Source organism: Abrus precatorius, unplaced genomic scaffold, assembly GCF_003935025.1.
Source record: "Abrus precatorius isolate BTA unplaced genomic scaffold, Abrus_2018 Scaffold11, whole genome shotgun sequence".
NCBI classification, from domain to species: Eukaryota; Viridiplantae; Streptophyta; class Magnoliopsida; order Fabales; family Fabaceae; genus Abrus; species Abrus precatorius.
In genome coordinates this window covers 5098922-5110173 of record NW_020874303.1, presented here as the reverse complement: position 1 = coordinate 5110173, position 11252 = coordinate 5098922, and the positions used below count along the sequence as shown (strand labels likewise).

At 35.5% G+C, this 11252-nt stretch overlaps 2 protein-coding genes across 2 annotated transcripts; one reads left to right on the top strand and one right to left on the bottom strand.

Moving 5' to 3' along the window:
* The first annotated feature begins 257 nt into the window (after positions 1-257).
* On the top strand, positions 258-3866 carry LOC113854785 (transcription factor TCP4-like). The gene has a single exon (XM_027486001.1). It carries the CDS (start codon positions 2003-2005, stop codon positions 3083-3085), a length of 1083 nt encoding a protein of 360 aa, XP_027341802.1. The 5' UTR covers positions 258-2002; the 3' UTR covers positions 3086-3866.
* A 1110-nt stretch (positions 3867-4976) lies between these two features.
* Positions 4977-8911, bottom strand: LOC113855144 (protein IQ-DOMAIN 1-like). Its single transcript, XM_027486646.1, has 6 exons — positions 8842-8911; positions 7809-7929; positions 7156-7311; positions 5847-6074; positions 5606-5719; positions 4977-5529 (listed from the first exon to the last, which is right to left on the bottom strand). The coding sequence occupies exons 2-6, from the start codon at positions 7881-7883 to the stop codon at positions 5230-5232; spliced, it is 873 nt and encodes a 290-aa protein (XP_027342447.1). The 5' UTR covers positions 7884-7929; positions 8842-8911; the 3' UTR covers positions 4977-5229.
* Positions 8912-11252: the final 2341 nt, after the last annotated feature.

The following is an 11252-nucleotide window of genomic DNA, read 5'->3' as shown; positions in this document are numbered from 1 at the left end:
TGTAATAAATATTTCCAATACTTAATCGTAATTTGAAAGACTAAATTTAATAATAGTATTTTAAAAATATTTTCCTATATCCATTGTTTTAAATAATATACACGGTTGTTTTGTGGAATAAATATTATTTTCATTTTTCTTTATTCTTGCAATTTTTGTTTACCTATTTAATCATTCTCTTGTCTCTAATTTATTTATAAAAAAAAACACAATAAATTTAATATAAAAATAGTATTTTTTTTTTCCTTTTTATAATCCCTGCGAATCTGAGTTAGTATCTCCAGACCGTAGTCTTGAAATTAGAAATGGACTACACGCTTTACAAGGACGAACGATATGCATTATGCAAAGCTACAATCCAATTGTTTTTCCTTTTAAAAAGGTTCTAAAATTCTTATGCACATGAACGATGAATCTACTTGTTTTATGCTAGGGTCATTTCGGACAATACATTTCTCAAAAGTATATATTGTATTACTCAATAAATTATCTATTTTTGGCTTTATAATTAATCTTCACTGTCCAGATAAACTTGCCTTTTTTTTCGCAAATATTTTTTTTGCGTGACTAAACTTTTAGCTTTGGAGAAGTCTTATGGACTTTTAAATTTAAGCTTGTTTAGGTAGTATTTCTTTCAACATTTATAAACTTTTGAGAAAAAAATGTTATTTGACATTATTAATTTTATGACTTTAACCTTGGTTTAAGTACTTAAAAACAATAAATTTTTATAAAATACGTATTTATTATATTTAAATAAAATATTATTATTAACTACTTAAATGCAATCTTAAAAGTTAACATTTTTCCTAATGGTATTTTCATATTTGATTGATATTTTATAATTTAGAATCGAAGTTGATATTGGTTCGATTGTTAATGGATAAGAAGGATTAATTTAAGAAGAGAAAAAGGAAAAGGAAAAGGAAAAGGTTGACAGGGCATGGAAGTAAATTGGGGGGAAGAGGACAAGCATGGAAAAACGCAGACAAACAATGTTGTTCCAAAAAGAAAGAAAAAGGAGGCCCCTTGAGATGCCATGTAGAGTAGTAATGGTGACAAGGGAGAAAAAAGAGAGTGGGTTGGGAGGAGTAAATTTAGGCATCCACGATAGACGATAGACGATATGGTGTTGTTTCTTTTAAGCGAAGCAATAAAGATAGAGAGAAAAACCATAAAAGCTGTGAAGGGTGTCCCTGTCGAAAGGTGTGGTGGCAGTGGCATGTAAAGCCTCAATCTATCAAAGGGGGCATCTAAACCAAAACGCTCACTTCCTTCCCTACACATATAACCAACGGTTCTAACTTCTAACTAGCAAGTAAAAATATAATAATATATGTCAAAATTGAGAAAAATAAAGTGAGAAGGGAAGAGCCAGTTTTGCTGATTCAATGAGTTTTGGATGGGTTGGTATGTACGTGTAGTAGTAGCAGCAGCAGTAGTGTGTGTAGGTAGTACAAGAACAGCAGTGATGAAACCAAACCTTCTTCATTCTCAGTTCTGACCAAAACACTGCCACCCTCTCCATAGGCCCAGAATGAATTCCCCCTCCTCTTGGCTATAGCCCCTTTTCTTCTTTCATTCATAATTGTACAACTACAACTACTACTAGTTCCACTCTCCATTTTGGCATGGAACTGAATGGCAGTGAACAAGTTTCAAACGGGTGCCACTTGCATAAGCAACAAAGGGAGAGTGGCAAAAACCGACCATCAACCCAATAAGCCAAAACGTTTTGCTCTGTTAAAAGCTGGAAGAGAACAGCGCGAAAAAGGGTCTGAGTCTGGATCCTCAAAGGAATCATCATCATCATCATCGTCAACTCCACCACCACCACCATCATCATCATGTAGAGCAGCAAGAAGAGCAGCAACAAAACGTGCTCCAACAGCAACAGCAACCGTCGTATTTATTAGACCCAGGTCGGTTACAAGCGCCAAAGAAACGGTCTTATTCGGGTTCGGGGGAGCATGTGGGAACGACGTCGTCGAGGCAAGGGGGAATGAGAGGGGGGGTGGGGGAGATAGTGGAAGTTGAAGGGGGTCACATTGTGCGGTCCACGGGGCGGAAGGACCGACACAGCAAGGTTTGCACCGCCAAAGGCCCAAGAGACCGCCGGGTCAGGCTTTCGGCCCACACCGCCATCCAGTTCTACGACGTACAAGACCGTCTGGGCTACGACCGCCCCAGTAAGGCCGTCGACTGGCTCATCAACAAGGCCAAATCCGCCATCGACCAACTCGCCCACCTCCCACCCTGGAAACCTACACTCCCTGTTCCTAATAATCAAAACGACGACGAATCGCACAACCCTAACCCCAACCCCAACCCCGATGAAGCAATTCTCCGCCAGTTAGGGGAAAATGAAAACGACAACGAGAACGGAACTGAGAACGAGAACGAGAGCTTCCGCCACCACGATGGCGGTGGTGGAGGTTCTGCTTTTCTTCCGTTGGACAACGACGCGATTCGGTCTTTCTTCCCCACCACCACATCGTCGTTGATTCAGTTCCAGAGCTACCCGCCGGATTTGCTTTCCAGAACGAGTAGCCAGGATCTCAGGCTCTCGCTTCAGTCGTTGCAGGATCCGATTCTGCTTCACCAGAACCAGAACGAGCACGTGCTTTTTACCGGCACCGGGTTCGATGGCATGGTGGCTTGGAACAATGCTTCTGCTGTTGCTGCTAATGATACTGGTAACGATGGCAGTGGTGGTGGTGGTGGAGGAGGAGGGTTTGTGTTTAACGCTCCTTCAGCTTCGCTGGTGCCGGCGACATCGCCGGCGGTGGTGTTTGGCCAAGGCCAGTATCTTTCTCAGAGGGGACCCCTTCAGTCCAGTAACAACCCTTCAGTTCGTGCTTGGATTGACGCGCCGTCATTCGTCGCCGCCGATCATCATCTTCATCATCATCATCGGCATCATTATCTTTCGCCGGCGGCGTTGGTGTATCAGTCTTCTCCTTCTTCGGCATTTGCTCCCGGTGGCTTCACCGGTTTCCGCGTGCCGGCACGAATTCAGGGTGAGGAGGAACACGACGGCGTTTCCGATAAGCCGTCCTCTGTTTCCTCCGATTCTCGCCGTTGAAACCGCCAATTTCACTCTCCTTTCTGTTCAGGTGCTCGAATTCAAAACCCTCAGTTCTTGAAATCAACCAATTGGGTGTATCATCTGCTTCTGCAGTGTCTCCGAAGAACGAGGATGAGGAGTTGGATTTGGATTTTAGATTTGGAATGGTTCGGTTCAATGGCCTGTGCTTGGGGAATGAAGAAAATCTGGGGTTGGATTTCCAGGTTTTCCAATTCTCCACTTTTTTATGTTATTTTACGTTTGATTAGGAAGAATTTCAAGTTCGAGTGCTATGTTTTTTCTATATTCCGTGTTTGGATTGTTATGTTTGATGTTTGTTACAACTTGTAGTGGCTGTATCGTTTGTACTTGGATATCTAGTTTCTTAGTTTTGGTCTGAAAACATGCACGTAGATATCACAGCTAGTTTGCTCGATTTATCTTGTATTTCCAACTTAGTGCAGAGGCAGATGCAGGGTGAGGCTTTCTCTCCATTGCAAAACAGGGCAAATCCCAAATAAGCCAACATATGAATAATTGGGTAGTGTATGCTAAAGGTTCGAGTTGGATGTTACTGTCTTGTTTCAATAGAGGGAAAGAGACGGGCATTTTCTTCCCGTTTGGAAAATGCCCAATTCTCAAAATACATTGTCAAAGGGATGAAAAGAGGGTTCTCTTTCGTGTGAGAAATGATTGTTTTGTTACTTTTTACTGCTTTCTATTGCGACCGTCCATCCATGTGTAGCTTCCTCATCCTGCTAAAAGAAATTGAAAGATGATTCTACTGTTTTATTACATCAATGATCTATCTTTTTCGTGCTTGAATTTTGGGAGCATTTGGTTGAGAAGTCATTGTCCATGAACAGTAGAAACTGTTTTACAAAAGAAAGGAGTTACGTGAGAGTTGATTCCGAGCCTGTTAAAAGGGCAATTTTCCTAAATTCAGCATGGTTTTCTGCTTTTCCTTTCCCATGTCTTATTTGTAGTTCCTTTAGCCCGTGTAGTATGTCATGATTCGTGATAGTGACCGAAGGTTTGATTGTGTGGTAAAAAGGAAAAGAACCAACACAGTTCATCTTGATGGCTTCCTTTCTTTTGATCTCAGTAAAGGCCAATGGTTTTTCTTGTTCTTTATTTTCATTATCCCCTTGGGAGACAACATATTCAGCTAATGCACTATGTAGCCCAAAGGGAAGCTTCAGCTTCTGGTAGAGTAGTGATTTCTACCATTGGGTTTGGAACTTGATCTACCCTTTTCGAACGAAAATATCTTGTCTTTATTTTTTATCAAGTTCTCAACCTTGCTGCAATAAGATGAGGTTGAGTAGTGGGGGAATCTGTAGGTCACAGTCCATACTCCACAACCAACGAGTTGGATCGATAAATCCTAGTAGGTAGAACAAGTGGGGAAGGTGGAAGATATCTATGGGATGAGCACAACGAAGAAGCTCAATTATGGAAGAATTCACACACATAAGTGCCACCAAGGTGTGGTTCTTGTCCACCTGTTCTTGGTCCCCTACCCCGTGAATCTCAGTGCCTTAAAATAACATTATGTAATGTCCAGCTGGATATGCTGTCTCCCAAGGGGATAATGAAAATAAAGAACAAGAAAAACCATTGGCCTCTATTGAGATCGTAGTAATTGTTTTTTTGGTTGTTGGTGCTGCTAGTCGGTTGATAAATAACATTACTCCAAAAAGTTGAATAGGTCATTATGCAACACACAGCTCTCGGTTGCCATATGTGCAAAATGTGGCAATAATTAATGACGATGTTAAACATAAAGAGCCCGACCATCCTCTGTCATACTCTGTCTATGTGAAACAATACACTAAAAGGAGGACAGTTCATTTAATATTCTTACATCTTTGCAGTTATAATTAAACTATTTAATCACCCATAGTCATATATAAGCATAATTACACGCGGTGAATATTTGAAGGACTGCCCAAGAAAGAAAAGGATAATAATATGACCATTCTCAAATTTCAACCAAAACTAGGGAATTCATACTCGTATACATCATGCAAAGGCAGGTAACCAGTGAAGTCTCCTAATGTAACGTACACGCCAAATGACCAAACCAAATATGAAAAAATCAACCCCAAAAGGAGGAGGAGGAGGAGGAGGAGAAGCCGTAAACCTTCAAATTTATTGAACTATTTGGATACTTCGTTCTTTGTCAGCACTGAAGTGCTGTTTTCCTTTCCTTTCCCATTTTCCGTCCCGTTTGACAGGGCAGGTTTAGCCGAGGCCACTTTGCTTTCATTGTGGTTCATCTTGTCTGATTTAGTTTTTTGGGGCTGAGTATTGAGTTTCTTTGTTTTAGTGGACTGAACTCGAACCCGGACTTCCCAAGGACGAGCTGCAACCCAACGCTCCATCCAGCTCCAACCCCAACTTTCTTTACCAAGGCTATAAGAAGCCTGGCCGAAATACTGGCTACAGTTTGGCCTCCACTGCAATATCACATATCCATAGGTGCTCAAATTTAATTTTTGGTATGGATAAAGCGAGCAAAAGCAGGTTCTGTACCTGATGAGAGAAGGCGTATGCCATGGCTCGCTCTCGTTTAACTGCTGCTGCTTCTCTCTGATGTAACCTTGAAAGTATCTCTTCCATAGTTTCAGAACCACTGCACCACTCCACCTGACATGGGTATACCAAAAGGCATGTTTTGTTAATATTGAAAGGATAGCAAAAAAATAGGCTCCCATTGCATGAACAAGAGAGTAAATGAGGCTATGGAATGATTAAAATCAAGCAATCAAACTACCTCAAGTTCCTGAATCTTAGCCTCAAGTTTTAACTGGTTTTCCAATTTCTTTTGCTTAATCCTGGCTTCTGTTATCATACAGATTCTGCGAGCTCTAATTTGTTCTTGTATTCTGCTCCATGAATGTATATAGCTAAGTGCTGTTGCTGTTTGCTCTCTGGCCAAGTGATCTTGAATTAAAGCTTCAAATTTCACTGCTCCCCTTAGATGGTGCAATGTTCTTCTTGCCTGCATAGGTATAGGGGCAGGCAGGGAGTTCACTCGTCACTCAGTGTGATAAATTGCTTATGATTTGGGTAAAAGCCTCAAATCAATAACTCGGAATAGATTTTTAAACACAAAAATGGCTGCCAATTTGGGTTATCTAAAATTAAGGCCACAGTCAATGGAAGAAATCAATCCTTAAAACAGGATTTGTGGCTAAAGTATAAATAACATAAAGGAGAAAACAAGTCCTTAGAAGATGAAGATGACGAAAATCGTTGATTCACAAAGGTAACTTGTTTTGTAACTTCTGTTAAGAAAAGAGTAAAGCTGCAAAATAACAGATAATATCACTATATCCTTAGGACATAATTCCCCTTCCAGGTTCGGAGCAGGGTTTGAGCTGTAAGTTTATTTTTTGTTCAGCAGTAATAAGAAGAAAATTCAAGAAGACATGATATTCGTTCCAAGGATTTGCAAATCAAGAATTTATACCGTTAGTGAATCAAAGTTATACCCCTCTTCACTTTGGTAAGTTGAGAAAAAGAATAATTAATTATTGATTAGGTACATATCTTTGACTTCAAGGAAATTTGAAGAAGGCTTAGAAGACACCACATGAAGGAAATACATTATTTGATTCGGTGAACCAAAAGAAAATGTGGTAAAATCTCCTAACCTGACAAATTTAACATCATCATCAAGAAGATTAAAAACAAGTCAAATTATCCTATTCCTATTATATTTTCAGTGTTCGTTTAACCAATGAGATATAATAAGTCTCTTCTATAGACAGATCATATCTTACTCTCTAATGTCAAATTTATTTTGCTGCAAAATCTTAATCAGAAATAAACAGAATAGAATAACAAAATATATGTTACCTATGTTATTTTTATCCAATTTTCTAACCTATTCTTTCTCATCCTATCAATGTGTAGACATGTGGATATCATTGAGATAGATCATGAATTTAACTTCTTGCTTCCGGGCACTTGCTTATGTAACAAATTACCAAAATCGCTCTACTTACCCCCTGTTAAATGTAGCGTGAAATACGGATTTAAAGGCATAAATACAATGAAACAGCATATAGATATTGTACCATAAATGAACGAAACGCATTTTGAATCCGAGTAGCTGCAATATCGTCCATCAACCTCGTGGGAACTGTCCGGTCTATCATCAAACCTTCATTGGGAATGCTACTTGACTCTTCATAAGTGATTTGGTTTCCGTTGGAATATGTATTTGAATTTACCTATTCAAAGAGTGTTGAGAGAACAAACAGCAGTAGTGGATTGGATATATCAAATTATCACCGCTGGATTTTTCTGAATTCTAACAATTTGACTTTTTAAAAATAACTCAAATATGTTATTTTATTATGACATTTATTTTTTAGTTTTAATTCTTATATATTTGCAAAATTTTTTAGTCACTATAATTAACATCCTCCACTAAAAAATTAATGCATGTTAATTTTTAGTTGAACTACGTTGGTGAAACAGACTAGAAATAAAAAATAGTGAAAATGTAAGAATCAAGATAAAATAGTATTTAGAGGAATTAAAATAAAAATTTTGTTAAAATGTAAAAATCAGAAATATTTTTAAACCAAGAAAATATTTTATTCAAAAAGCAAATGAAATAGCAAAAGTCAAGAGAAAAAAAAAAGTACATTTCACAATGATTCAAATCCTCCTTTATCAAACTAAACCTAAGAGTATCTAATGAGAGGCAGAGATAAGAAATAACCTTTTCTTGTTTGGATTTATCTTCCTTGGATTTCTTCAGTTTGACTATTATCTTAAACCATTTCTTTGGACCCATTCCTACTATTTCTCAAGCTAAGAACAGGAAACAGCCAATACGAAACCTGCATAACAAGTAATATTCGAACAATTTATGGTAAACCTCAAGCATAAACTGATATGTTATAGTTTATAAAATATGAGGAGAGTGCATGAAAGATCATAGACTTCATTAAATCCTTATCTTTATCATGTAAACAGTATAATGGAAATAGCAGTCAAATTTCCTGTAAGGGCCAAAGCCAACAGGACAATCATATTATTGTAAGATTAGGTGAAAACAAATGCAACTATCATACACAATTTGAAGAATAGTTGCTAAATTGTGCTTCATCACCCATCAAGAATTATCCAAATTTTTTTATGGTTGAAAGAATCGAGGGTATCATCATCTATGCTATATTGCTATTATAGAAAAGGAATTCCCTCACTTGGTATCCACTTTTTATTAAAAATGGAAAACTTGATTTGACTTTGATTTCGAGATTACTTAAATATGTTGCAGATAAGTTAGTTTCACGTAGAATTCAAATGTAAAATAAGAAAAAACTATTATGCCATCACATAATTTCCGAATGGCATGTGCCTCCTCTAACATTTAGTGCATCACACAACCTGATCCATTTATAATTGTCAAACCATGGCATATGGGTTTGATTTCTTTCAATTTCAAAGCCAGAAGTTAATGAAATCAAGCCTAAACTAACATAATGCCATTAACAAACATGACTCCTATACATCCCTTACAATATGATAACATATCTATCTATCTATATATATAGAACCTCTAGCCCAAATTAACTATGCACACAAATCATTATATATTTTGACTGGAAACAAGCGGCATAACAAAATCATGACAATCATAAAATGTGAAGGCAACAAGGCATCGAAATCTAAGGAGCATAAGTTTTCATGAACAAGGCAAGAACCTGAAAGGATGATGGTAAAAGATAGAAATGGTAAGGGGCACATACCAAGGTGAGAGAAGAAAAAGCAAGCACACTAGGAGTTTGCTTGGAGAGGATGAAGAGTGGTGGTGGGTAGTAATGGTAAGAGACGTTGTGCATTGAAAGAATACATAAAAAGAAAGAGAGAGTTGCATAATAGTGTAGTGACAAGCCAACCAAGCTGAAGCAGATGTTTGATCTTTTTGGAAGTTTAGGAGTCTATAGAAAGGTGAGGGAAGGTAATAGTCATGTCCAGCTGTGTTACTGAAAATGAAATACCATAATTAAATCAATGAAACAAAATTGAATGAAACACTACAAATTTAACTTGGGTCAAGAGGAAGCTTGATGCGACCTTCTCTTCACAAGACCAATGCTCTAACCAATTCTCCTACGGAACCTTATTAGCTTTAATGTCACCAATATACTCTTTATAGGCAACTAAAATTGAGTAACTATTCTCTCACATTATATCATAAAGGGATATGAATGTGAAAAAATGTAATAAATGATAGAAAAAATGTATTAAAACAAAGTACATGAAAGTGAGATATATTAAAATAATAAATAAGAAAAGAGTTATTCATTAAAACTTAATTTATATTAACGTGTGTCCTTTCCTCCTACCTATTAAGGAGAAAATAATTTATTAAATGAATACACAAAAATTATTAAGTAATTAGAATTTTATTTTTAAATAAAATGTATTTAGTACCTATTTAAGCAAGTGAACGTGAATATATGTTAGAAAAAACTAATTGTTTCATGGAATTGAGTATAAAACTAAAAGTTGAAATTAGACCGTAAATGTTTAACTATGAAATTAAAAAAAAAAAATTAAAATCACACACTGGGCATTTTGTATCTGTCTTTGCAATAGAGTTTGGCCACCACAATTTTTGTTTTTCCTATCAGTAAACGTGACCTAAAACAGGTTTATACGTATTAGAAAATGTAAAATCTCGGTGTCAACTTATAAACAAACAAGATATCAATTCATAAAATTATAATACAATTAAAACTAATTAAGCATTTCTAATTCCTAACTCCTATTCTCTAAAACATAATTTTTTAACTTTACCCTCGTAATAATTTTTTTATTTTTGTAACTCTTATCACCAATCTCGCAACTATTATTGTTATTGTGACTCAACTATTGTGATTGTGTCATATAAACGCCAGCACCTGCACTTCATACAAGTATATATGGACTTTTTTATTATTATTATTCAAATTCATTCATACTATGATAACTTATAATTAGTCATGTTAAAACAGAATTAAGAAATTATTCAAAATTATAATTATACACTCTAAGATTTTGCAAACTCAGTGGTAGAGAAAATAATGCTAGCAACACACTCTCTACTAACTAATTTCAACTTTGTAAGAATAATAATTTAAATTTTACCTGTACTTAAAAAGTAATTAAAAAATCTCGATAATTACGAAGTAATATGATTCACGAAATGTGCTTCTATTTCCTTACAATTAGATTTGCCTCACATGACTTTAGGACTATCACGTAACTTGGAAAGTCATGATCAATAAATGATTTTTTAAAATTAGTAATGCATGATTTTAGTCTTTAATAATTATGCACATGCAATCAGTGCACCTTTGAATGTTCTCCAAATTATGGGGTAAAAAACATTGGCAGTCAGAAAAATTTTATTTTTACTTTTCAAAATTGTCTCAAGAAAATTACAATTTTTTCCAAGACAAACTATTACAAACATGCACTAATTCCCTATTTTTTAATTATTAAAAGAAAATACTTTCATAATTTTTTAAATCTCCCAACTCTCCTTTTTTACTCAAATAATTAAAGAAGTTAAATTTAATTCATTTTACTTTCCGTCTTGAGGAGAGGTGTTCATGATCATAGGTTAGATTAGGTGGATTTTATTATAAAAAAATAACTAAACTCGATTAAAACTTCATGGATTGGGTTGAGTCAATTTTAATTATTTTTTTTCCCTTCACTCGACTTGAACTGACCTCACTACGAATAGGTTGGATTGTGTTAGGTCATTAAGTTGACAACTATAACATTATATAAAAAAATTAAACTTTTATGTATGATTGATAGTACAATCCCAATCTCTCAAATAATAAATCTATTAAAATTAAATGAAAAAGTATTTACTTTTTTTAAAAAATATAGTACTAATAATTTAATATTCATTTAAAATAAGAAATCAAGTAATACAAATTAAAAAATAAACTTTGACATGTTATAAAGTATAAAGTTTAATATTTATCTCACAACTTAAAGCAATATAAAATATTTGAAAATTAAAAGATTAAATTACTTATCACTCTTTAATTTTCACTTCAAACAAATTAAGAAGAAATCAAAATTATACAAAGTTAATAAGAAAAAACTCAAATACAATAGGTCATTAGATTTATTGGGTTGGGTTAGATTTTAACAT